The sequence below is a fragment of the Prinia subflava genome, chromosome 1, assembly GCF_021018805.1.
Source record: "Prinia subflava isolate CZ2003 ecotype Zambia chromosome 1, Cam_Psub_1.2, whole genome shotgun sequence".
Classification (NCBI taxonomy): Eukaryota; Metazoa; Chordata; class Aves; order Passeriformes; family Cisticolidae; genus Prinia; species Prinia subflava.
The window spans coordinates 42,938,384-42,966,220 of record NC_086247.1 but is presented as its reverse complement, the minus strand read 5'-3'; the positions used below and the strand labels follow the sequence as shown (position 1 = coordinate 42,966,220).

The following is a 27,837-nucleotide window of genomic DNA, read 5'->3' as shown; positions in this document are numbered from 1 at the left end:
TTTAGTATTTAGTTCTTACTTAAGTCTCACTCAGATGTATAGATTTCTTGCCAAGAGATAGGTCCAGGTTGAAAATACCTGGTAGGAAGTAGCTGCTCTGCATGAAAAGCAAATATTAATACAGAGAAAGGAATGACAGTTTTCTGACGCAGTCTAATAGATAGGTTTGTTGAGATGAACGTCACTTTTGGGATTGTATCATCTGAGGCAAGAAGCAGGAACTGGCTTTGCAAATCAGAGTGGAAGCCTTACTGTAAAAGTAGCATAGCAGAGAGTAGGCTGGAATACTGCTCTGCTCAGAGTTGACATTCAACTTGAGTCCTACTGTATACTACTACATTTGTGGTATATTGTGTCTTTTGCTATGTAGGTTTAATGATCTATAAAAAGCCTTTCTATGAATTTATCTTTGGATATCTGCTCTAAAATGGTGACTTTGCATATTTATATGATGAATTCTGCATTTATGTTGACAGATGAATAATTCAGTAGTTCTGAGAAAACAGTAAAAAGTCAACAAAAGTATAAGAAATGTCTGCAAGACTGTAGAGCTGAGATTTCCAACCAGGAGACATAGCTGTCGTGTTCTGATGTCATGTCTTGATCCTCAGATAGATCCTGTGGTGAAGATGAGTAATAAAATTTTGTGACCTTAGGGCAGTAAGAAATTAAGATACAGGACAATGACATCATTGGAGGTATGAGGGAAAGAGTCAAATTGAGAAGAGCAGTTGTGATGACATGTTTGTCTACAATTAAAATACAAAATGGTTCAGGAAAAAAATTGCTTATGAGGTAATTTGCTCTCTTAGTTTTCCCCCAGAAAATTTCTTAAGATATTGTAGAACAGCTCAGTGGAACAATAAAAGCAATTGCCAGCCTGGGTACATAGAGAAAAACAAACTTCTTTTACAAAGAAAGAAATTAATTCTGTCACATACTAATGAAGTGTCATGTTTTTGGAAAGAAAAAACCCAATTTCTTCACCTACATGCTTCCTTTCTCTAAACTTCTGTGAATTTGAAAGCTGTTCTGATCTCTTACTAGGAAGCTGACATGCAAGTTCTTGAGAGTTGTGTGGCAGTATATAGACTACAGAGTCAGAGTTTGGGAAGCTATTTTGGTTTGACCATTTGGTTATTTTATGTGCAAACAGCCTTTACAATTAAGTGTATACAATTAAATTGGTACGTCTGTCATGTCATAAAGGCAATGACCCTCAACAAAAGGAGTTAATGGCTTTCGTGTCCTAACGCTGTTTGTCCAACAGAGATGTAAAACAGAGCACTAAAGGGTTGAATGTGTAGTGTTCTTTGGCTTCTTCATAATATTTTCTTAATAAACAGCAGCTGAGAAGGTTTTAGGATATTGGATACAAATGAATCTCTAATTGCCATCTTCATTATCTTTTGAGTGAAAAATACTTGTGTTCTAGTGTAAAGGACATTTTTTAATCATATGAAAAGTATTTTGAGAATAATTTAAGGATAAGTAAATACTTAATACTGATGCAGAATTGTAGTAAGCTGCAGCAGAATTTATTAAGAAATAACTTTATATTTAATGATTATGTTACAAACTTAAACAGCAATAATGGACTTTCAAAATATGGGTCTGTGACTCTCATCACAGTATGGTAAAGGCTATTATATAGAAGATGTGGAGTGGGCCAAAGGGAATGCTCCTGGGACGTGGCAATTAACACATTCTGAGCACACAGCTTTCATAATAATGCTTACTCCACATGTGGCAGAAGCACTAGGAAAACTTGATTGTTTCACAGGGTTTTTTTCTAGTAACAGAACTCACAGTTACAGAAATTTAATTTATATATGTATTAGATGGAGAAGCTCTAGGCATTTGTGCATAAAACTATAGGAAGCACGTTAAATGGTTTTCCTATCCATAGCATGAAATTTTTGGAGAGGGTCACCACTCCTGCCTGACACAATGTGTGCAGAGTAGTACTTGAGCAGATCACTGACCAAGGGCCAGAAGAGATTTAACACTTTGAGTTGGCTCTTCCACCACTGCTTTCATGGCTGGAATCAGCTGCTGCTGGGAATGCTGTGCTCAGGACTGCTGTGTCCTGTGAACTAGCCCCAGCCTGCTCCCAAATCTTCCTCTATGACAGTCTCTTTGCAGATGGCAAACATCTCCTCCAAGTGCTGTTTGAAAGGCTGCACAGAGGTATCTCTGGGTAGCTCCTCTGTCCTTGATACTCCTTCACACATTTATTGTCTTCTGTAAAGCCAAGGGCTTTTGTGCTGGAGTTGTGAACCCAAGGGAGAATCTCAATTCACCTGCAAATCCAGTAGTATTGATGGAAATGGCACACATACATTCCTTGTAGGACTTCATGAGTGTTCTGTGGAGGAAATCCTTAAATACCAGGGGCCAAATATATCCTTAAGTATAAAGTGTTAAATTTAAATAAGCCAAAACACCAAATTCCCCTATAGGCTGTTTCTATCCCTTATTTTAGCCCAAGCAACCTTCATCTTAGATCTGAGAGCAGTTTAAGATATGCAGGTAAGTATTTTTGTGCATTTTCAAAATCCAACAGTGAGCAGAGTGTCGTGTAAATTAGGGAGCAACTGAAGAGCTTTGTTACCTGTGTATTACTTGCGTAACGCAGACATCTGTAGTCTCTTGGGTTTTTAAAGCTCAGATTATTGTTTGAAGTTTTCCATGGAGCTGATTCATGCCCAGTGGTTTTGAAAAAATGTAGTTGTATCAAATGGATGTCAGTAGTACAAGCCATGTCTTGCTATTTTGTCAGCCCCTCAGTTTCCTAAGGTGCAGACTTGCAACATCTAGTAAGATAGGAAAGGATTGGGCAAACTGTGGATATTGATACCACAGTCTGCCCCGGGAAAGTAAAAATTAAAAAGTAGCACCCTGTATTAGGTTTACAGTATATATTGTGAAGTATAAATTGCGAAGCTTTCTCAACAAAATGGGCCCCCATGCTGCTTGGCAGGCAAGTCTCTCTAGAAGAGCATCACCATGGAAATGGGCTGCCAGCAAGATGGAACAGCAAAACAGATCATCAGCTCCTCCAACCAAATGGCCTGAGGACCAAGAGTACAGGCATGGGTTTTGGCACTTACCCCACAGTGACCTCCCTCTCTACAAATCTTTTCTCGGGGCAAAATCTAGCAGAAGAATCCCAAGCAGAGCTGCAACCTCCCTCCCATTACAGGACTTGCTATAGGAGGGAAGGAGCAAGCCTGCAGCCATTACAGTTCTGTTTTACTGCCCTGTTAAAAGTGATGCCATACTGCTATTTTTAATTTAATTCTTTTGTAAAAGTGGAGGCGATAAAACAAATTGTTTCTATGCTTCATTCACACACCTAATGGGAGAACAGTGCAAGGGAGCTGTAATCTGCATGAGGAACAGCAGCAAGAATTTCCAAGTGCACATGCTTGGAGCATGCTGAAAAGCTGTCATATGCTAAGGAATCTACTTTTCATCCCTGTTTCTGGTTGTATCCAAGTATAATTTTTACAACAGTACCTTGCATCCTGAACCCTTTCAGGTTCATTTGTGCTGTCCTGTGGCTTTCATTGTAAGCCAAAGAACACCTGACTGTAAGGTGTGTATATACATGACCTTGTAAAAGGCTCTTTGCTGTTTCAGCAGAGGCAGCAGAGACCGCAAGTGAGAGCAAAGATCCTTATCAGGGACTAGAAAAAGAGACCAGGGGTTGGGCAAATTGTACCCACAGCTATTCAGGTAGAAAGCTAAAGGATTGAAGAGACCCACAAGCAGAGAGCCAAAGAGCTCGAGTTGCAGGGCCACAGGGAATGTGTGAGAGAGATTTACTAAACCAGGCAGAGGATTGATGGATTTTATTTCCCTCCAGATTCTTGCATTGAGAGTAGAAGGCTGCCTGGGTAATGTGGGACTCTGCTCCAAGAAAAGGAGAATGCAAACTACCAAAAGGCATAAAGGGTAGACTGTTGAACCTCCTGGTAGGTAGGCAGTGAAAGGAATTACATATGCTTGCTGTGGATGCCTGACACTCAAGACTGTGTGCAGCTGGTATCAGTGAGCCATGTGGATGCATCTCCTTTTGGAGCTTCCTTCACACCACTGCTGTTCAAGAAGGGAAACTAAGGCAAGAGAGGGGTGATCTCTTCACGTAAGTACACCTAAAACAAGAGATAGGTGATTTCTTAATGTAAATACATCTTTCTGCATATTATATTGATGTTTGTTCAGGTAGCTGCTTCGTGATTAGTTCTGCCAGCTATTGGTTTCCATATGTCTAAGGAAATAACAGTATATTCTCAGATTTACTTCTATTTATACTAATTAAATACTAGTAAACCTGTCTACCTGAAGAATAAATGATAAATCTTTTTTTCCTCTGTTCTATGTTGGACTTCTCTATATTCCTAATTATTAAAGCTCCTTTAATTTTTATGTTCTTCCATCTTACAAACAGTTATGTAAGTTTATAGTCCTGCATAATTTAGCTGCTCACTTCTTGCATTGAACTCAAATAGAGGAAATCATGACAAATTCTGTAGGAGGAGGATTTCCAGTTATTCAAGGCCTGAAGTGCTGAAATTATGTGGAGATTTATATTTTTATTAAGCTAAATCATGGTGTCTCCAGAACATCTCCATTGCATATGAGCTGAAGAAAAATCATTATCAAGGTCATGTGCCTGAATTTCTGTAAAAAAAAAGACTATACACAGTTGGAAAATAACATTTAGCACCATAGCACTTAATGAAGGAAAAACCTCTTATAGTGTCCTACCATTCCAACTGAGCAGGACTCCTTCCAGGGCTGCAGGTGAAGAGCCTGTGTTGTGGACAGTGGTCTATTACCTACCTAGTGCAACTGCAAACAGAGTTGCTTTTTCTCCAAGCATATGGATTAATTCAGGGAGCACTCCTGTGTGTTCTGCATGCCAGAGAAAGTCAGGGATAAAGCTAGCAAAGAAAGGAGCCATCAGCCATCTGAGATAACAGAGGATTATGTGCCCACCTACCTTGTGCTTAGCAACATGCCTGAAGTGGGAGCACAGAGCATGTTTTGTAGGCCTGGCTGTAAGGTAGAAGTTAGTTTTATCTGCTCAGTTACATCTCTGAAGAGGTGATGTGGTCATGGAAATTTGGCTGGGGGGATTGTCATGCCATGTAACATGTGTCCTCATTGTCCTTCATGCTAAGGAGTTACCAGGCTCTTGGAAGAAAGTTGTATCTTCTCCTGCAAAGTTGTGTGGATGGTGCTGTAGAAACTGTAGCCAGGAAGGGCTTGGCATTGTCACCGGTTTGGGCCAATTACCTCACAATGCAAGGCAAGTTGTTCCTGCATGGCTTTGAGAAACACCGTGTTGGTTTTGCCTTGGGTAGGCAAAAGCCCAGAAGTACAAATGGGAATTGTGGGTAAATGTCTTTAAATGCAGGGTGCATTCTAATACCCCATTACATTCACATTTGCCTCCTTCATGCCTTTGCAGTCTTATTTCAGTCTCTCCCAGTAGCTCAGTTCCATTCCCAGAGGCCTGAAGTGAATAAATCCAAACTCTAATCCATGCTCTGTTTGGACTTCTACCCCATGGCCAGCACACACGATACGACATTTCAGAGACTGAGGGAAGTGAGCCACATTTGCTTGTGGAGAAAAGAAAGAACTGCAGCAGTACAGTGACGTAAGGTTTATCCTGCAGGTTCACCTCGGGTTACAACCGGATCTAATTCAGCATGCTCTTGTCAGTACGGCTTAGTTCAGCTAAACCAAGAAAACACAGTTCAATTCTGCATACAGCTAACTCCCACATGAAGCATCAAAACATTTCCAATCTATTTTTTTTTATCACAGGCTTTTTTTTCTTTTTTTTCCCCTTCATTTGCTGAGCTGCCGGGCCTGAATAACATCAGTTTATTTATCTGTTTGGTACCAAATGAAAGTAATTTTATGAGTTTGATAAAGGGCCATTTCAAGGTAAATGGGAAAATCACACATTTAAAGAAGATGTTCCTACACATCAGATGCTAATGAGGTCACCAAAGAGAACACTGTTGTTAGAGACCTCTATCGTCCCCAGAGTGCCTTTTTTTCACTGGGAAAAGGTCCTGCCATGCAGTCTTAATCTAGAGCATGTTGGAAATAGCTCTTTCAGCTAGTAAAGTGCTAAACTGCTTCTTTGTTTTCATCTTAGTAGACTGAGAAAAAAAATGGCATAAATTTCACAGCAGTGAGGGTTTTTTGTATCTGAAATAATTTTACAGTTTGACTCTTACATGTGTGTAGTTGCACGTTTAATCAGCCAGAATACCCTGCAACTCCTAGAACTGCAGATGTGCCTTGTGCAGTGGCAGACCAAAAGTCATGTTTGTGTTGAACACATCAAGCAGCTCAAAGAAGTGAAATAGTGTATCTTGACCCAGATCTAGACCAAAGTGGTTTTTATACACCAAACCAAGAAAAGCTGATGTATGCTAGCTGCCTTCATCTTCAAGTGCTTCTAGCTACTGGCAGTTAGAGCAAAAAATGGTTCAGAACACAAAGCTTTATGGTACACTCACAATGCTGTCATCTTTTTCATTAAACAAGCGTTTTAGACAGAAATCTCTTGACTAAACTTTAGTGTTAACCAAACATTGGTGTGTTGGATGTGGTCCAGTACATTGTTCCTGACAGTGCTCAGGAACTGGCCAGCTGACAGTTCCGGAATAATGTGACAAGAGGGGGATTTTCTTAATCCTTGGGGATTCCCCTTAAGGGTGATGTCTTAATCCCTGACACTTAATCATTGTTTTTGTCAGGATGTATAAATGTTTTTCTTCTATTGCTTAACAAAAGCAAGGTTCATTAAGGATTATATTCTTTTGAAAACAGATGAGTTTCTAATGGGAACATGCAGGTATTCATTAACAACCTAATGAATTTTTTTTATAGTCCTTTCTGGTCCCAATTATATTATGCTGCAGACAGCTCCACAGGGTAAACTTATATTTTAAGTTTCAAAGGATAGAAGAGAATTTTCCTTAATCTCTTTTAAATTTGCCTGCCAGTTTTAAACTCCCTGTTTAACTTGCCTTTCATATCTCCTAATTATTTCTTCTTACTTCAATGTATTCTTTTTCTTTCATTTTGAGAAAATAAGGATGTTTAATTTCCCTTATTATTAATATTTGTAATTTTTTATACAGCTATCTTGCATTGCTCTCTCATTTGAATCTTTTCCAAACAGAAATCAGTCTTCATACAGCTGATTTTCTGAGGCCTAGAGTGATTTATGTTCATGGGGTCTGAACCCTTTCTGTGGCTGCTCTTTTTGCAGCGCTGGCTGCCTGTAAGCATTCCTCATGCTAGATTTACAGCTCTTTTTTTATTTGTTTTTTTGGTTTGCTTAGGTGGAGAGTGTTCTCCCCCTTCTCCCCCCTGTTGAATTCCGAGCGATTTGCTTGACATTGCCAGTGTCATCAGAAGTGGTATGAGCCGAGTTCAAACAGGTGGTACCGTCGGGCTGCTGTCACAGGGGATGAGATCATACATTCATTCTGTCTCCGTGATGGATTCGTCTAACTCTCTCCAACTCGAGCTGACTTTGATCCCATATAATGAAAAGCCTTAAAATAGAAAGTGGAAGGGAACAGAGAGAAGCTTTAATTATTTATTGGCTGGGTCGAATCCATACCTTTTGTAAAGAGACTTCTTTTGTTGTTTTTTGGATTATTCAGTTTTCATTAAGTCAAATTTAAATCTTTATGCTCAGCATTGGTTCAGATTCTGGGGCTGATTAAAGAGGCTTTTGAAGCAAGGTGCATTTTTCTTTCAACTCAGTTATTTTTTCCATTCAGTAAATGGAATAAAGATGGTACTTGAACGGTTTTCAATATGTAGTCCCAGTAGTGCTGGGAGGTCAAAGGTACTCAAAGTTCTAGCTGCTCTGAGAACCTAGAAACATAACACCCACCTTAAAACCCCTGAAAGCTATACAGACAAAGCAGATGAGAAGTGGGAGGGAGGAAGGAAATGTGTGAATTCCTAAATTGACAGAACAAACCTGTGGCATAGCTGAGACCTGGTCAGGTCTCTACCACTGCTAGAGTGGTGTTTAACAGCAAGCCCTGCCACACCAACCTCTCGGGTAATGCCTGAGCAGCATGAGCACAGTGTGGTGGTCTCCTGCCTGCATTTCAGAGTGGTATTCCCAGTTACAAATGTGGACCCTGCCACTCTGAGCATTTTGCTAGTGCATGTGTCTCTGCCCTACTCTGGAAGTTGCAGAGATGTCATCTCCCTCATTGAGCAGGAGGTGCTAATGCAAGGGCATGAGTACAGCTCCTTTGAGAGCATCTTGTGCAGGAAGAGGCTGGGTGCCATCCCAAACCCAGCTCCTTCTCTGGAGGCTGGATGGTGCCTCCTGAGGGCATGGAGGCAGAGGAGAGGCTTTAGGTGCACCTCTTCCTTACATTATTACACTCGGAACAAGAAACAACCTTCCAGTTACCTCTGTAGTCTTATCAAAAAAGCTTTGCTTGATTTATTTTGGAAGCAACTGTCTTCATGGTGTGCATGTCTGTAAAATCTGCATGCTTGAGTTGAGGCTCAAAGAACCCCAGAGCCTATCAATATCACTGCATCCACAGCTCCCTCACAAGAATAGAACAGTAATGTGAAAGATAGTGATGGTTCAGAGAAATGTCCTTGCTTTATCCTCACTCTCTCGGTGCCTGTGGATATGTTAGCAGACTACTGTACATAGGGGAGAACATGCCTTTAATAGTTCTGTCTCAGCTGCTGTTAATTTGATTTCCCTCAGGTAGTCAGTGTTGTCACAAAGTCCTGGAGCAAGACTTTTTGTGGCAAGAAGTACAAATAATTTACACTGGAATGTCTGAGGCTCTTGGTAAAGCATGTGCTTCTCTGAACAAAGCAAAAAAAAAATTCCGTAATTTCTTTTATTTGGGGATAAATATGATGAATTCAGTGAGATGGAAGGAGGTGCTATAAAAAGAAGCAGCTTTGTGGTATCTGACAGTGAGTAGTTTATAACCAGACCTGTGCTTGGTCTCTGTGCCTCACACTTGGTATAGTTGGGGCTGTTCATCATGAAGCTTAACAGAGCAATGTCAAAATAATCTGCAGTTATTACTGGTTTACTTCAGATAAAATATTTTTCAATACCTCACTTTTCCTGTGGAAGTTGTTTAGTTTGTATTTTCAGCTCCAGTCCAGCGTCTTCTTGCCATATAACTTAGGCGAGTTGGAATTAGGTACATTGTGTCCAACTGTATTTGTTTGCATTTAGGAAAATCTGGAGTGCTGCCTTTGAAAATAATGGGCTTCATTCTGCCCCAAATTGCCATGTCCCATTCTTTTGCTGGAGTCATTCATTTAAGGGTGGAATTTTTCAGCAGGACTCACTACTCCTGCAGCATTCTAATACTGCTTTAATATTGCATGGCTCATATAGCTTCACAAAAACTAAAATTAAAGAATTTAGAGCAGAATTAGGTCATGAATTTGACCAAGTGCATTTGAAAATGCCATGCTAATTATTCACAACTTTAAAATTACTGAATGGATTTCTTCCAAATTTGCTCTATTTCATAGATTCCATTGACATTTAAATATAATTCATTTTATCACCGTGCTATATCATAAAGTCCGGTTTCCCGTATTTTCATTAGCTCGTAGATGTTCTATAATATAGGAGGAAATTATATTTGGGGCATGGAGGAAAAAAGGGAATGCAGCGTCTCTCTTAACATTGCCTTTCTGGAACTCACTGATTAATTTTTTTTTTTTTTCATATGGCTATTAGGAGGGGTTGTTTTGTTTCTGGTACAAGTTGTGTAAAGTTCCTGAGATTCTCCAGAAAGTTTAAGATGAGTGTGTGGCTGAATTTTCAAAGCCCTAACCTTGCACTCCAGCCTTTCATCCCGTCTTTTATTATAGAAAGTGTCCACTTTTCCTGAAGGTGCTGATTCCTCTCATCATTCCTCCCTATTCTGATGAGTGTGCACCTCCTCAGAGAAAAAGTGCTTGAGAGACATTTCTTCCTTTGAAATGGTTTCTTCTCTAGCTTGGATTTCCATAAATTAGTGCTAAGAGGAAAGTCTGGAGTAACTGAAATGTTACTATGAAGATTGCAGAAAGCACATTGTAATGTTGGAATGTCTGAGAACATGTATTTTCCTTGGGGTGCAAGTTTTCTCTGTGTTCAAATAAATGCTTTCATGGCAGCTGCTAATGTCTTCCATAGGTGGTATTGAGTACTGCCAAATTCTCAGCCCTCAGAAATAAGGGTACAGGGTGGGATTATTGACTGCAGTTGTGTTCAGGTGGCTTTTGGTTAGAAAGAAACATTCTCTAGAACAATCAGATTGTTAATTACCACATGATTAATTGACTTCATTACCATAAGCCACTTTTCCCTTTCCCTTCTGCTTTTTTTCTTTTCCCCCGTGCTCGCTGTTGTTGATACGTGCCGTGGCACTGATGTGACTCGGGTGTGCTGTTTTCCTCCTTTGCTGGGGGGAGTTGCTGCCGGCATTCCCTGATGTGGGATTTGGCTGCTGCCCTGCCAAGGGAGCTTCCCGGGCCTTTCCCTGATCCGGACACCCATCCGGATCCTGAGAGGAGATCGTGATCTAAATACGCGTCCCAAAGCGAGGTGATCGTGCCAAGGAGAGGCTTTATTCCCCTGCGCCGTTCTGGAGGCACAGGTGGAACGCTGGCAGGTCCAGAGCCGAAGAGATTTGCTAGGCTGGGCACACGGAGGTCCCGCCACGCCGTCTCCTGCGTGTGGTGCTGCTTGCTGCGCCTTCCCCAGCCTGCGCTGCCTGCAGACCGCGCTCGGAGCTGCCAGGCCTTACCCCAGCTTTCCGCGCTGACATTTGGGATTTCTCCACAGGATGGGTACAGCAGAGGGAGCAGTAGGACAAGCTTATCCCAGGCTATCTCCCGACCCTGCGTGCTCCCGGCCCTGCGTAGCCCCTGGAGCTGGCCAGCCCTCCTCTGGCCCTGCAGCCCCAGCAGCAGCAGCGGGAGCCCGCGGGGTCCGTGCGGCCCGGGGGCCGGGACACGGAGAGAAGGAGAGCGCTGTGGGCAGGGACACCGCCCGCAGCCCGGCAGGGGCACAGCCCGCAGCCCTGAAGGGGCACAGTCCGCAGCCCTGAAGGGGCACAGCCCGCAGCCCTGCAGGGACACCGCCCGCAGCCCGGCAGGGACACCGCCCGCAGCCCTGCAGGGACACCGCCCGCAGCCCTGCAGGGACACAGCCCGCAGCCCTGCAGGGACACAGCCCGCAGCCCGGCAGGGACACAGCCCGCAGCCCTGCAGGGACACAGCCCGCAGCCCGGCAGGGACACCGCCCGCAGCCCTGACGGGGCACAGCCCGCAGCCCGGCAGGGACACAGCCCGCAGCCCTGCAGGGACACCGCCCGCAGCCCTGCGGGCACTGAGGCGTTTCAGAGAGCAGCTCGGGTGCCACTGGCTTTACATAACTCATCTGATGGGATTCGTGGTGTTGGCCTATATATTAGTGCTCCAGCTCTCATTAGCAGTTTCTGAGACTTCCAGGCCTCCTTCTGTGTTCTTGCTGTGTATTTTTTTTTCTTTATGGAGGAAAAAAAAAGTAATTTCCTTTCTTTTCCAAGTTTTTTATCTGGAGGGTGAAATGAGTTTTATTTGAGAGCAGGAGGGTTTTTTGGTGGGATGTGGAATGAATGAGAGGGAATTGTTCCTACCTTTAGCTCAACTGAGCGGAGAATCTCTTTCATAGATTATCCTCTTCTAGTTCTGAAAAAAGTGTGTGTGTCACTCCAGCCACTGTCATGCATGCACACTTCATGCAATGGCTGAATTTCCACAAAAACCTTGGGGTTGTCTATCCCCAAGGCAAATAAAAATGGCATTGATGATAGCATTTTTGTAAAATAATTTACTGGAAACTATTTTCAGTGCAGAATTTAGCACCGCAATGAAACCAAGGCGCTGGAGTGAGACAGGGTAACAGAGCCATTTCCATAACAAAAATGCCAGTATATAATAATTGCAGGAATTAGGACTTTGTTTTCAAGTGAATGTTGTGACAAGGCAAGTTTTGATGTTGTGATCTTTTTTTCACAAACATTTCACTTGTCCTCTTCAAGAACAGGTTGCAATGAGCTCTGTTAGTTAGCACTGTTTGCTGTCTTTTGTATACTTGGTTAGACCAGACATAATGCCTTTAAAGCAGAAGAGGGTTCTTATCATTGAGAAGACAAAGAGCATCTCCTGCTGGAGCAAAGACTGTGTCATGAATCTTTGTAGCTGGCATGTGGGTTGTTTGTTTATTTTATTTTCAGAGTTTGGCTTTTTAAGGGAACACAATCATGCCATGTTTGTTTGTCTCACATTCCTGGCCATAGCCAGTGGGTTTGAACTCACTAGACACATTCTGCTAAATTAAACACCTAGGAATAAATCTCAGCTATACTGATTCTCCTTGACTCTCCTGAAATGGAATCTAAAATACCAACCCAAAAAAGAACAGGACATGTAACATTCCCCTCCTAAAGCAGTTCCCATGTGTGCTGGCTGCTCAGTCTGAGCACACACAGCTCTGAATCAAGCTGCACAACCTGCTTGCTGCTTTTTCCACAGGTGGGGAGAAAATACAGAAGGAGAAGTGGAAGGGAGTTGGGAATACGGTAACTGAGGGCAGCATCTAGAGGAGCAGTCATGGAGGCCTGGGGAAATTAAAAGGATAATTGTGAAGGTGGCTGTGCAGGTTTTCTGCATGAAGCTGGACACTGAGGTGGGCAGCTGTCCTGTCCTGAGGGGCAGGAATGGTCGTGAGAGTTTACAGGAAATGGGGATTACTGTTGTTGGAAGCAATAAATAGCAGAGGATCATAAATCCTGAGGAAGACAATCTTCATTAGGTGCACTGCTCACCAAGCAACTTAAATGAACTATAGCTGACACTTCAAACCTTGAAAGTTCAGCGTTTTCAGGTAGAGCACAAATAATAGATGATATTAGAAAGTCTGAAAGCAGCCTTTTTTATCCAGGAGCACCACCAGTTCCAGAAAGACTTTTCTAGGCCTCAGTGCTTTGTGGGCTTAGGTTTACCTGGGTTTTTTTGGTTGTTTTTATTTTTAGAGAACTGTTTTTCAGTCTGGTAAAATTATCCATTTACCTGCAAAACTTCATTTTTTAAAAGTTGCTCTTCATTTTATTAGATCTTAATCCTAATTTTGTTGATCAGTTTGGGCACCTAAGAAAAAGAGTAGTCTTTTTCCTGTATTTAGTGTAAAGGTAAATGGAACCGGAATTTTCCCCTTATGTTTTTTTCAAGTGAGTTTGAAAATGCGTCTGATAAAGGCAAAGGCACTGAGTTTTTCAAAAGTTGCTTAACTCTTCATAAATAATGTTAAAACTTTGTTCTTGTGTACAAAAATAAAGCCAAAGTCTTTATGTCCTGGCTCCTGTACATGTGACATGCTTATATATGATTATAAATAGTGGTTTAAGCCATGAGTTCATACGAAAAACTCTTACCAAAAGTATAAATACAGGACATAGCAAAAGGAAAAGCACGTTCAAAAGTAAATAATAGATTTTTCCTTTATTCAGTAAAATGGAATGACTGAAAATTTGATTTGTTCCTGAAGCTGCAACTTGTGACCTTGGATGATCTCCCTTCTTTCCCTATGGCTTGAATCACAGAAACACAGAAATCAAGAACAAAAAAGCCAGCACAGAAATTCCTCTGTTACTGCAAAACCGATTGCAGAGTATGTACTAAGTGCATTCGCCATTTACTGTTGAATGCTTATGAAGAGTTTGAACAATTTGTGTGTGTTTTGCAAATAGCAGAGCTAAGCCATCTGAACATTTTCAGTGACTGAGCTTCCTGCCATTACCCAGTGAGCCTCATGGAACTGGTAGGAGTGTTGTGCCCAGAGCAGTCAGACTCCACACTGGGAGACCAGGGCAGTGTTTCTGGATTGTCTCTGGGTGAGCCCATGTCCATCATCTGGCTTTCCTTCCAGGACAGATGTGTCCTGCTGTGTTGGAGGCTGTGTGGTGGGAGGGCAGCAAGGGAGTGGGGTGCCTAGGGGCTGTCACAGTGAGCTCCCTGTCCCCACCTGCTGCAATAGCTGACCCCCACCTCTTTAAAGGGAAAAAACAAAAAGTAAAGTGATAGGCAGGAGAGAAGCAGCACATGGACCAACACTTGGGCAAACCCCAGCTTCTGGACCATTTTGGAGAGGGCTGTTGGTGTAAGTAGGCAGCTGAGTAGGCTAGGCTGGAAGCTGGCTGGGGCAGTGAGGGCTGTGCAGGTTGGGAAATACTGAATAAACAGTGCTGAATCCATTGTGACGGGCAGGAACTGCATGCCTGTCAATGCAATTACAGTCCCTACTCCAGAGCTCTTAGTCTTGAAGAAACCTGTGCTGAAATTTCTGCAGAGGTTAACAAGATCATTCCAAAGAGGAAGAAATACTCCTGAGTAAGACCTAGAAGGATTGAGCCTGTAGGGTAGAAGATGTTGCTTGTCCCAGTAAGCCCAAATCTTAAGACTGCCAAGACTGATGAATTGAAGACACTGACAGACAAGGGGAGACAAAGAGCAAAATCTGTGCACATTATAAATAGCTAAACGTGAAGGGACAGATCATGCCTCCTAGGCACTTGGCTAAATTGGGAATGGGTAGGAAGTCACATGGCTCCAAACATGTAACCTCTTTACACTTGTCATTGGTACCAAATTACCGTCCTCTCTCTGCCACTCCCTTGTCTGCTCCCATGCCAGCTCCAACTCGAGCTCCCACTCCCCCACAAGAACTTAATACGTTTTTGTACATCTCAAATCTAATGCCACAGAAGTCCCTGATCTTTTACAGCTGATGATGGTTGTAAGCAACAGACCCTGCTGAGAGAGTAGTATTCCCTGTCACAGCCGTGGTAAATCTCGCAGCTGTACACTCTGTGTTGTGCATTAGACCCTGGTATTACTGCAGAGCTCTTCATCCGAGGAAACTGGACACCTGTCTTCTCCTTTGGCTTATGTGATACAGTTTTTGGACATATGACCTCGGACTGTCTTATTCATGGGATTGGGATCATGCTGTCCATGTTGACATCCAAGGTTTCCCAGTAACTTCCAGCATCATTTTCCAAAGGACTTCCCCTCCCTATACTCAAGTTTTTAAATACCCTCTTAGGAAGCATGGGAAGCAAACAGTGGCCTTTTAGAGGATTCAGAGCCAAATCTCTTTTCCCTCTGTATCTACTAAGGGAAACACACAAACTTAGATAAAAGCGTGGATGTGCTTCTGTGGATTTCCCTGGCATTGTTTTCCCTAACACTTAAGCACTCTCTAGAGGTAGTTTGAAGTCCTATAAACAGCTCAGTCCTAATCCTTCCTGTTCGTGACTTCATTTCTGAATCATCACATTTGTCCATCGCACCTTCTTCCACGGGGTGCTTCTTTCTTCCTTCCTCGTTGCCCTAATTAGAAAGGAGCCCTCAGCCACCAAGGCAGAAAGACTTTTCTTTGTTCTTTTGTCTGTCTGAGCATCTTAAGCACTGTGCTTTTTCAAACCTAATGTTAACAGTTGGTCTGTGCTTCTAGTGATTATCTGCCCTTCAAGGCTGACATCTTTACAAACAGCTGGGAAAAAGAATTACTTGATGTACGTACTGCATTACATGAAATGCACCATTTGAACAGGAACTCTCTGGCTCTGATTTTCTGTGCTCTGAGGATTTACAAGCCAACAGTGTTAGAGGTGGCTCTGTCAGAAAGCAGTGCCAGACCAGGCAGCTTTCCTGCAGTTCGCTGCAGCTCCTCAACCTGAATAACAGACACATGCCCAGAACTGTTGTATCAGGAATCCTGAGAAAAAACAGTGAAGTGATTTCTTCCTCGTCTGGCAGGAAGTCCATGGCACCTTCAGCTGGAGTTTTTAACGTGCTCTGGAAGGCAGGCATTGAATATACTGGGGTCTGGCTTTGCTAATAGTAACAAATGTTAGTGATTCAAAATAAATCTTTCAGCTTTTCAGGAGTTGTCAGCTGATTTGTTATTTAATGTTTCTGTGTTGCTGGCAGCACTTTCAGGCCTACCAACCTGAGCTCAATCCAGGTTAAGAATAGCTCTTGCCTTTCAGTGTGTGCAGACCAGCCACAAAAGTTACTGTGGAGTTATTATTTTTCATCTGACTGTATATGCTATGTATGTTCTCATATATGCTATATGTGTTCTTAAATACACTTATTTCTATGCATGTTATCAAGCAGGCACGAGATGTGGAGACTTTCTTAACATGCACTATGATACAGCCCTTTGGCTGATTTTTTTACCCCTCCCTGAGGCCTTTCCAAGTTTGACCAGTTTCCTTCTTTAGCCTGCTTGATCACTTTTACTACTGTATCAGTCCAACCTCTCAACACCGGTGTTCTGAAGAGTGTAATGCCCCATGAAATCGGGCATTGGCAAGGCATTTTCAAACCATATTTTCAGACAAAGGATTCTGGGCACAGCTTGGCCTTGCCCTGTCTGCCCCAGCCTGTGCTTGCTGCTTGCTTGGCTGCATCCCTACAAACCCCTCTTGGCAGCACCTCAGACAAAGGCTGAAGACTGAGAAACCAGAGACATGTACCAGGTTATTCTGTCTGAATTGGTGTGACTGGCAATCGGTATTTTCCTGTTGCAACTGAAAGTGTTCAATAATTCATATATTTTACATAAACTCTTGTGGCTTGTTCCACTCCTGCCCATGTCTGAGATAGGGCAGACTTGATGGCAAGCAGTATTCAACTGAATATGCACTGGAGCGTTAAAATCTGCTGCTTCGAAAGGCTGAACTTAAGTGTCAGGGGTTTGTGTCAACACTAGCAACCTCTGGAAGGGATACTCACTTTCTGAGTTACATTGAAGGAGCTTTTTCCCTGCTTCAGTCACCTAGAATGCTGTCATTAATCTGTAATCTGCTACTTCAGAATCTGAACAACATTGCCATCCATGGTTACTGTAAGGAGTCCGTGGAAGTTTAGAAGCTTTGTGGTCAAGATCTGGTACTTTTTTTTTTTTATTATTACATATTTTATTTGGGGTTTGTGGTTGATGTGTTTTGTTTCGGTGTTTTTGGGGGTTTTTTTTAAGGTTTTTTGGCTTTGTTGTTGTTGTTAAAATGCCCTTCCTCCGTAAAGCTCCATAAGCTTCCAGATACGAGTCTTGGTCCAGCAGCGGGTGAATTGCCGCCTTGCCCCAGCTCCTTGTGCCCGGGATCCCCTGCGGAAGATGCGGCCCAGGGGTCCCGCTAGGGACGGCGGCTCGGTCGGTGGTGCCGGGGCTCAGGGACCCTGCCCGAGTGTGCCCAAGCTGTGATTTCAGGTGCCGGCCCCCGTTTCCGAGGGCTCCGTGCGGCGCTGCTCGCCGGGCCGCTGGCCCCGGTGCCCGGCAGCACCCTCAGGCGTGGGCGGGCAGCCGAGGCTGGAAGGCCGTGAAATCCTGCTAGCCAAAGCCCTGTGTGTGTGTGTGTGTGTGTGTGTGTGTGTGTGTGTGTGAGGAGAGGTGGGGATGGGGCACACGGAGGTGGAGTGGCAGCCTGGGAGAATGGGAGGGGGGGGAGGGAGGTGGAGGGATGGAGGAGGAGAGGGGGCCGGGTGCCTGCGATTGGTAAAGCTCCACGAAGGCATCTGCCAGCAGGACTTCAGAGGAATGTGAAACCAAATCATTTAGAAGTTAAAGATAGACGCAGAATACACAGCATCTTGAGCCAAGGTTTAAATTCAGACCTCTGTGCCTGGCTTCTCGCAAAGCTCTGCTCTGTCAGCTTGCCTCTGTCTCCTCTAGCAGCTGTAATATTCCTTAAAAAATAACATCATTCTGGATACTTGGGAATTACTAAGGTGGCAAAAGAGATCATGGTGCATACAGTAGGGTAAGTAGGAAGCTTGCCTCTGCATGCATTTGCTAGGGTGGTTCCTCTGGGCTTTCCTGCTGCCTTCGGAGCACTCTGGCAGTGCCTCTAGAATGCGGTGGATACTTAAGTAATGCTTACCCCGGGCGATTTCGTCTCCGGTTTTCCCCATATAGAGCATTTGAATTTTATTCCTCAGTGAAGTGTTAACTCGCAAGGTTACTTTTCTTGGCATACCTAGTGAGTCTTGGACTTTATTGTGCCAGTGTCGCTTGGAGTGCTGTTTTCCTAGCAGATGATTTTTGTTATATGCCTCTGCTCTTCGTTAGTGGGACATGCTGTTTGAAGTGCTGCTTATTATTACAAAGTTGAAAAGCGAGTTGTTTTCCATGTTAGAGAGGATGTAATCAATGTTTGCTTGCTTGTTTGGCCATGGTTTCACTTACAAACTATTTCCTCATGGGTGAATTTGATCACAACACAGGGTTAATTAAATTTAACCTTGTTTGTTTGTTCCCAAATAATGCTTTTACTGGGAGTTCGATTTTTTTGTTTGGTTGGGTTTTTGGAAAAAAAAAGAAAAAAAATTAAAAACCAACAAACATTTTGACTATCATTTTCTTTGATCAAAGTCCTTCTAGCAGTGATTTTAAAATCTCTGCATTTCCCTGGTAGTCCTTACTTAGATAGTGAATTTCTGAGTAAAAAAAGGAAATTCGGGCAGTCATGTTCTTTCTAGAACTTATCAGAATTAATTTCAGTATCTGGCAGATACATTGCCTCAGCGTCTTTTTCAGGCAGTTTCTGAAACATTTCTGGTGAAGTTGTGGTGTTCCTATACCCAAAAGGATTTTAAAATACAGCAACTCATTTGGAAGTTAGATGTAATATTTCTTATATAGCAAGAACTTGTAGTCTGAGAGTTTTATCTGAATCTGGGCTTGAGTGTGCATCGTCTAAATGCCAGCATTGTTTTTACTTTTTTTTTTTTTGGTCATGTGTGTTTTACACTCATAGTAGGGGAGCTCCTAACTTTGGATCTGGTGTCAGTTCACCAAACATACTCAGAATTCCTTACGTGTTAGTACTGCCCGTAATAACCATAGGAAATAGGTGCTGTCTGTGGATGACTGAAACGCCTGACATTTTTGGTTATAGATATCAGTGTTGAAGAGATGCATGTAATTACAGTCTGTGTCGTGCAAAATATGTGAAAGTGGGTGAACTAAAATAGAAACAGTTCCTCTGTTTCGCGGAAAGATGATGTGTCTGGTATGCTTTGGTATCTTTCTGGCATTTGATTGAGTTGATCTCTATTGGTCAGCTTGCCTGAATTTTGCAAAATATCTGGGTGTGTTTGAGTGAGTGAATCTGCTATGAAAGCGTTTCCTGTATGATTAAGTGTAGGGGATGGAGAAGAAAGAGATATATAACCTTTAAGGTGAATCTGGAATACAAAGCAGATGCAGGGATGAGAAATGAAATTCCAGCCAGTTCTTTTACAGTTTGCAATAGCTGTGTGTTCTTTTAAGTAGCTCAGACTAGCTCAGCACTTCAGTCCTGTGCTAAATTTCCAGGCCACCAGTTGCTTACCTGAAGGAATTTTTTTACATTACATTAAGGAATTACTGTAATGTTTGTTTTGGTATTGAAGTGGAAGACCTTTGAGACAAACATGTCAAGATGAGTAAAACTTGCAGTGTGTCTTGGTGAAGTTGTGATTAGTTTCTGGCTCTTGCACAGGGTCCTGTGCAGCTTCAGGCAAGTCATGTGAGCTCTCAAAGGCCTTGCAGACTAGAAGGGGTTGGAAGGAGGTGAAAATACCTTTATTATTTCTCTGTGCTGGGTATCTAGGTAGCAGTTCCTCGGGCTAGGCATTGCATCTGATAAGGTTTAACACAATAGGCTTCTGTTTGCAGATGCACTCTTCCCATGGCTCCCCAAGGAGGGAGGGAGAATCCACAGACTTACAAGTAGGGGTTCACTGGACCTTTCATAAGCTTCCTAAACTGAAAGAGAAAAATAGACTGACATTCAGAGGTGAGCAGAAAATAGAATTAATGTTCCATGGGAAATTCCTGAGTCAGTTCAAAATTTAATTGCATTTCCCTACCACAGTGTATTGCTTTTCAGAAGTTATAGTTCAGGAGCATGATGTTCCCATTTTATTATCTGAGACCCTTCTCCCATAATTAAATGTCCAAGAGGCACTGGAGAGCTTTGTCACAAAGAAACATGCTTTGAATTCTGGGAAGTGAAGCTGCCTGAAAAACCCTCGCTTCTGGAAGGGAATGAGCATCTGACCTCAGAACAGGATGTTCCCAGGGTAAAGAACGACATTGTGGTATTAGATTGACTTTTAAAAGTGTTCTGGTCTACCTAATCCACCTGAAATAATATTTTCCAATTGTCCTAGCAATAAATGGAAAATGTTCAATAAAGTGATATTTTCCCATAGAAAATGTAGGCGTATTTGATACAATTTCTAAATAATTATAATGTTGGCGTATTTACTGGAGCGGAAAATCCTTGGCCAGCTGTTTGGATGATTTTTTTCTTGGTTAGGGTGAGTGTGGTACTGCACGTGCTCAGTGATAATAGTACTACACAGTAGCATGATACTGAGGTTTTTGGGTAAGGGTGTGGTAGCTTTATCAGGACACGACACAGGGACTGGAACCTCTTTGCTCTCCTTTCCCTCCTTTCCCTGCCCCATTCTCCCTCACTAGACTTGTGCTCCTTAGGTGACTTGGATTTGCTGGGAAGTGGGGAGGGAGGAAGGAGAGGGAAGCAGACATCACTTTCTTAAAGGCTTTTTGTAACAAGGTGTTACTAGGGATGGTGACACCCTCTTCTTGATCTTCTGGATTTCTTTCCTCACTGCAGCTTTCCCTTCCTTTCGTCACATTTCCCAGGACCCCCAATAATCCCACACAGGGGGAGATGGAGAGGTGCTGCTGAGACAGAGGAGATGGGATGGTGAGAGGGAGCCTGTGCCCTGGCCTTGCCCTTTGCTGCTGCAGAGAGATGGGACACTAAGAAGGTGCTGATCTTCAGGGGGATCCGGCAGGGGTCAGAACACTGATTAAGGTGGTGACTCCTGGCTTTGGGTACTGTGTGGGTGCTTGAGGTGCTACTCTGATGCTGCTACAGTAGCATCGCTAGCACATGCCGTGCTTCCCTGCTTTGTGGAATTGGCTGTTTGGTGTCTCCTAGGGAGAAGCACTGCTTTGTCATGGCAGTAGCATGTCTGCTTCTCAGGGAGACTGGTGGTGTCTCTCCCTTTTTGTACCACTATGTTGTAAGTGACTTTGTCATGAGAGTTCAAAAACATCCTTCTTTCTCAGGTGAAAATGCATTTGCAGAATTTTTCCCCTTTAATAGATCCTACCCTTTTTTCTTTGCAAAGCATGCTAAAACCAGTAAGGTTTATGGATATGCTTATGGGTATTAAAAATCCCTCCTAGCTAGATTTTACACTTACTGTACATGGTTCCCATTTTCTTTCTGTCATGATCTTCTTTGTCTTTGTAAAACTTTCTCCTAGCCTCATCTTCAAGCTTTTTGCAGTGGTCATTTTGCCATAAATAAGAAAATGGAAGTGTCTCATCAGGAACTGGTTGGTAAGGAGTTTCAGGACTGTTTGCCCAAGGAACCCTGACAATGTGCTGGTGTTTTTCTGAGCTCCAAAGATGCAGTTTATAGTGATACAATTTCCTTTATTTTCCTTTCCTGATTCTTCTCCCAGTGATTTGTTTTGGCGAAGTCTGTATGGTGCACCACACTGTAGAAAGCCTCAGTTCTGTAATTTTGTAATTCTGTAAAAAAACACAAACCTGCCCAACCCCCAAACTAATGCAATTATTATGTCCTGTGAAGCCATATTATCACCTCTGAGCCCATGAGTGGAAACCCAAGGAAATTGCCTTGTGCCAGTGATGTCACATCTGCTGCACTTACTGTTCATTCCGGCTCCTGGTGTATCAGGGAATAAAGAACTTCCTGGCTAATGATTATGGTATGCAGTGACTTTACCTGGAAACACATCGATACTTCCCACTAATAGGATGCTTAAAAATGCATCTAATTGCAGCTGTGGTAGTTGAGAGAATGCCTAACACCTAACAGTCTTGAAAAACCATCCTTCCTGGCAGGGGATGTTACAGGAGACGGAGTTTTGCTGTCTCTTTCCTGTGTCTGAACCAATTATGTGGCCTCTTGCTATGAAAGTTGATTTGGGGATTATATTCTGAGTAATAAAGAGATAGCAAAGCAGTGGAAATCATGAGTCTTTCTTTATTAATTCATTTGCTGGCGTAGTGATAGCTGTTTGCTGAACATAACCTTCCCTGGGGCACTGGAGGGAACAAGTCAGCTTCTGTGCCCATGATCTTAGTGAAGCCATGGAAGAGAGTTTGGTGCATCCCATTCTGAGAGCAGTGACAGTGATACTTGCCTGGTTCTGTGAAGTGTTCCGGGATCAAGGGATGAAAAGTAGCACCTACATGCTGCATTCTTATTTTCTTTTATGCTTATAGTAAGGATAAGACTAGGCTGGTATGAAATACCACTTTGTAAATTTGTAAGAAAATTTGCACTAAGTGGAACCTAAAAAAAAAAAAAAAAAAAAAAAAAAGGAGATAAAAATGAAGCAGAGACAGAAAATTCTGTCAGCAAGTAGACTTTCAAAGTGATTTGATGACAGCTTGTGAAAGCAAAGACAAAGCGCAGAGGAACATGCTTGAAGTGAAGTTGTCCTTGAGTACTCTTTACCAAGTAACAGCTGCAGATAGAATTAGTAATCTTGGGCATTCCTGCTGCATTTTAAAAATACCTCTTGTAAGGGAAGCATGTGCTTTCTAGTAATTACTACCTTTTCAGTGCATGTTCATTCTTAATGCAACATTGTCCTTGGAAGAAGATCAGGGAACACTTTGATTCTTTCCAGATTTATAAAGCAATGATTATTTGGCCATCACAAGTTTCTGTCCCCCTGTTTCTTTCTAATTAAAAATTCATTCATATAGGATTAAGAGACCTACTGCATATTTGTATGATATGGAAATACCATCCCTTCAGATATTTTTTTCCTATAAATTGACTTGAAATGACTACCTTTATGTCTAAAAAAGACATTAAATTACATAAAATAAAATTAAATTACATAAAATAAAAATACATTAAATTACAAAGGCAACACATTGATTTAATAATTTTTTAACTTCTGAGTTGATAATTCTGAAATCTTGTCACTTTTTTGACATGGAATCCTAACTATCTTGTATGACTGAAAGCTTTCTCACCTACCTTAATTTTTTAAGTTAGTCTAGGAGAGATGGCCAGTCCTTTATCTTGGCATTTGATGTATATTTTTAGTTGCTCTTATGACAGCAAATACTTAACTTTTCTTCAAATATACACAAACAATCTTGTTTCCAAACAGATTGAACAAAATGCAAAGTGTTTATTTTTGTTCTTAAAATTTTGATCAGTTTCCATATCTCATTAAGGAAAATAAATCACATCAGCTTAATGCAGCTATAAATTGTATTATGCTGGTTGGTACAGGAATGCAGGGAGAACTTAGTAAAGCTGAGAGTCAGGCTACATTCTCTGGCTATTCTGTAAACAAGCCATGTTCTTTTTCCTTAAAGACTCCACTTCTGATAACGCTGTCTGTCATGTTACTTCCCCTACAAGTTACTCTGCATCCTGGCCTTCCCATCTTTCTCTGCCACATTCCAGGCCTCTTCATCCAAAGCTCTGAGTTGTCTTCCCCCTGTTCCAGCTGTAGGGTTGGATGACCCATCACAGTCACAGCAGGTGGGGCAGGCTGGCAGCACATTCAGGAGTGGTAATTCAGCAGCAGTCCTTGCTCCATCTCTCTGCTTGCCTGGAGAGTCTCAGGGAGGAAATTTCTTGAGGCACATTTTCAAATACGAGAGGTTGTGTGTGGCTTGCAAGAAGCCCTCTGAGCACGTCTCCCATAGACCCACGTCAGTTCAAAACAAAAGTCATCAGCAAAGGTGCAGACCTTCAGCTGCCACAGCAATTACCTCCACTTGTAAGCACTAAAGCTCCCTGTGAGCCATCCTTGGGGATGAAGTGTGATTTCTGTTAACAAACTCAGTGGCTTTTCGTGAGAACCACAGGAAAGTTACACTTGTATTTGCCTGCAGAATTTTTGTGTGTGAAACGATGGAGGAGTGAAGGCTTCGCAGCAAAAGAATAGTTAAAGATTTCTTTTTGCACGGGTAAAACTATTTCTTTTCCGTAACTTTAGCTTTGAAATTGCTGAAAATGTGTAAATAATACATTCCCCCTCGTACTGATATTTAATATATAAAGTTTCAGGTCAGCCATAAAATTTATCAGAGCAACTGAAAAAAGGTTTTATAGTGGGAAGTGGAGGTAAACAGAAGAAACTTGCTGAAACGATAATGGGAAAAAGCAATTATGTGACCCTAGGTGATAGCAAATATGATTTCATGAATCATACAGTTAAATAAATAAAGGAGGTAGTGCATGGTCGAAGAGAATCCAAACAAATACAAGTTCTTCATCTACATTAAATCTGGTAATGTATTCCTAACTAGAATTAAAAGTCTTAGAGACTAAAGACTTTTGGAAAAATAGTAGTTCCAGGCTCATGTGGACTCTTTGCAGGACAGTAGATTTTCGTGGAAGGGGGAATAGGTGGTGGCTGAGTGTCATGTGCAGTTACTCACAATTTGGTGGCAACTTGGGCCTAATCTTTGCTGTTACACTTTTTAATACCCACTTTCATTGGAATGGTGTATTCTCTGTGAAAAAGGCATCAACTAAGAAAACAGATTGATAATTTTTCAGGCCGCTCTCATTTTCAGGAAGCAGAAATAAAGCCTTTGTGCACAAAGCCTGGGCTTTGTAACTGCATGTAAAGTACTAAATAAGTCATCCATTGTGTTATGTCCAGGAGAAACCAAGCTTTGCCAGAAAGCAACCCCAGCCTAGCCAGGTCTGTCCATACCTATTTCACAGGTCGTTGGTCCTATCCTTTTGCTGTTCTGCACCACTGTAGGTGACTGCTTGGGCTTGCACTAGGCTTGACTGCCTGTACTGACAGGCTCTATACAGAGCAAGGACATACAATTGGGTATTTCAGTCTTGGAAGAAATAGTCCTACCTGTTTTTCCACTCTGCTCCTGGTGGATAGAGAAACTAAAAAGTGGGGAAATTTATACTTCCCTGGCCCAATCTTTGATGGATTTCCAGTGTTTTGCACTATGTGCTGATGAAAAACTACACACAACTTGGTGCCTTTTGTGAAGCAGCGTTGCAAGGGCACTTCAGTCTTCTTGGGTGCACAGAAGCTGCAGTGATGGTGTGTAGTTCCAGAAGGTTCACTGAGCAACTTTTGACACCAGTACTGCCTGGAGAACAGCCAGTGGGACAGCAGCTCTTCAGGAAAGGATAGTTACTGCGGATCTCCAGTTGAAAATGAATTGGCAGTGTTGAGCTGTTGCACAATAGAAAGGGGGAAAAGGAAAGCACAGTATTGGGCTGCATGTGGGACCACAGCCTGCAGGGAGCAATCCCCACATTGGTGAGTGCTCAGCTGGAGTTCTGTGTTCAGTTTGGAGCACTGCTCTTGAAGGAAATGCTGACTGCTTTGGATGTGGAGAAGAGGGCAGGTAACTGATCAGAGATCCATAGGACATAACCCGGGGGAAACACTGGAAGGGTTATGTTTTCTGTGCCTACAGAAGAGCAGCCTGCCGAGGAGTGAGTAGGAGAAAGGCAGGTTTTCAAGCACAGACAGCACAGTACAGGCTGTTGCAAAGACTGGATCAGCAGTCTCTTTTCTGTGCTGTGGACAGAGAGAAATGGATCTAAAGTGAAACAAGGAAGAGGAGGTAAACCCTGTGAAAGTTCTATCCACAAAATACCCTGCCAGTGGATCTTGTGGAGTCTCCATCACTGGAAGTGTTAGGAATGACTTTAATAGACATGAACAAAATGTATCTGACTATTGCACGGTGAGAGGTGGATTACATATCTTTCCTACCATCCCTATGATTTGACGATACTGGTGATAATACTGCTCATGGAATTATTTTAATGACACACATTCCTTCTAAATTCTGGTTGCAAAGATCTCTGCAGAGTGGAATGTGTTTGGCTTAGGTGGAGGAGGCATTTAATCATCATATAATTTCCTCATTTTAAAATCTTCCTTAGATAAGGCATAAACAGCTGGCTTTGCATTTCATCTCGAATATCATTGTCCTGAAATACTTGGGAAGATCACTTTGTCAGCTGGCACTTGACAGTCCATCCTAAATCAGAAATATGTAATTGGATTCTTCGGATGAAATCTGAGTTTCCTTTGAAGTCATGGGGTTTGATAGAGTAAAAATTTCACACTGAGGACAGAATGGTGTCCACTTGTATGTGCTTAGCTTTACTGTCCTAGGCAGGCCTGTTGTTTTCAGGACAAGGATACAAGGAGTGGGTAGTAAGAGCATGTAACCTTTGCTATGACAAACATTTGGCTGCAGAGGGGGGCCTTTGGAGTGCTTGAGTGGGTGAGTGAGAGCTTGCAACAGGCATTACATGAGGTGAATTAATTTTTTTTCTTTTTTCAGATAATGTGAACAAAACTAATTTACACCATCTGTTCTGAAATAGACAGTAGAAAAGCAACCTTCAATTTTTTGGTTTTGTTTAACATTTCTTTTGATAATACTTTGGGCAGTGTGTACTCTCTTTAGTGTAATGTAATTTCTTCCCTTTGTCTCATTGAGGAGAGGGGTGTTCTCCCCTGAAATGTGTTTTTATTGCCATCACATTTAGTTTGCATTTAGTATTCAGACAACTATAGCTGCAAATTGAATGTTTCTCCAGCTACTGGATAGTCCCTCCTGATGAAATGCACACAGAGAGGTCTCCAGGTTCTATGAATTGGAGTAATTCCATTGGAAATATTCTGGTTTTGTTTACGCCAGTGCTAATTCAGAGAAAATTCACTGGTCACAGATTTAGAGGAGGTGATAGTCAGAATGTCATCCTAAAAAGGAGATCACATTGGTGTAGAAGCTCAGTGTCAATCTCAGAGCTGAGAGTTAAAGTTTTGTGCCTCATAATGCATTGCATTTCACATCCAGATTTCTTTGCAGGCTTTTCTTAACTTTGCCAGGATGTGCAATATGTAGGAATTACGTGTCTATACCTAAGGCTAAAATAAGCCCAAAGTACAAACCCCAGACTTTAGGACCACCAATATATCAGTTGTTAATAACCTTACAGTGTTATTATGCTAACACTGGAAACATAATTAAATTGGAGTGATTTGAAACTGCCATTAGGGGAAAGAAGACAGAGGAAAACAGTTTCATCCTCACAACATCATGTTTTCCTTGACCTACTTAGACTAGGGAAGAAAATGTGTCCCTTCCCATTACAGCAGAATAGGTTTGTTCAGCAGTTTTATAATGCAAACACACAAGAGAAGACTGGATTTCCTAACCACTCCAGGAGGATTTGGAAAGGAGAGTAATGTTATTTCACACACTTATGACTAAGATGTGTAAGTTCCTGTCCAAGCTATAATGTTATTAGTTTAATCAATTTGGCAGAAGCTGCTTAGAGTAAGGGAAAAAAAAGGGGAAAAAAAAGACCTGTATTGAAAGGTGAGAGGAAAAGGGCAGTGCTTGGGCTGCAGATGTGCAGAGGGACCTTCTGTGGCCAATGACTTTTGCTTTGTCTTCATCTTCCCTGTTTCAAAGTCTTTGGGACTGCTGGTCTGGAAGTGGAGGAGTCCTGAACATGGGTGCAAGGTACATGTCCACACATCCAGCACCCTGCCCAAGCTACTTAGCGGGGAGCCACAGCTGCAGCTAAAGCACTCCTGGAGAAAAGTCCTGGGTACTCTTCCTCCTTTACATCTGTGCCATGGGCT

The 27,837-nt window shown here is 42.3% G+C and overlaps 1 protein-coding gene across 7 annotated transcripts in view; it reads left to right on the top strand.

Moving 5' to 3' along the window:
- DTNA (dystrobrevin alpha) overlaps positions 1-27,837 on the top strand; it is a 222,719-nt gene that overhangs the window by 25,797 nt on the left and 169,085 nt on the right. For 2 of the 7 annotated variants that reach the window (XM_063394657.1, XM_063394680.1), the window contains exon 1: positions 17,653-17,918. The exons of 4 other annotated variants lie outside the window; for them this stretch is intronic. In XM_063394657.1, coding sequence (XP_063250727.1) covers positions 17,902-17,918 — 17 coding nt within the window. In that variant the 5' untranslated portion in view covers positions 17,653-17,901. Of the gene's footprint in view, positions 1-17,652; positions 17,919-27,837 lie in introns of those variants that run through there. One more of the 7 variants, XM_063394697.1, reaches the window with a different exon arrangement.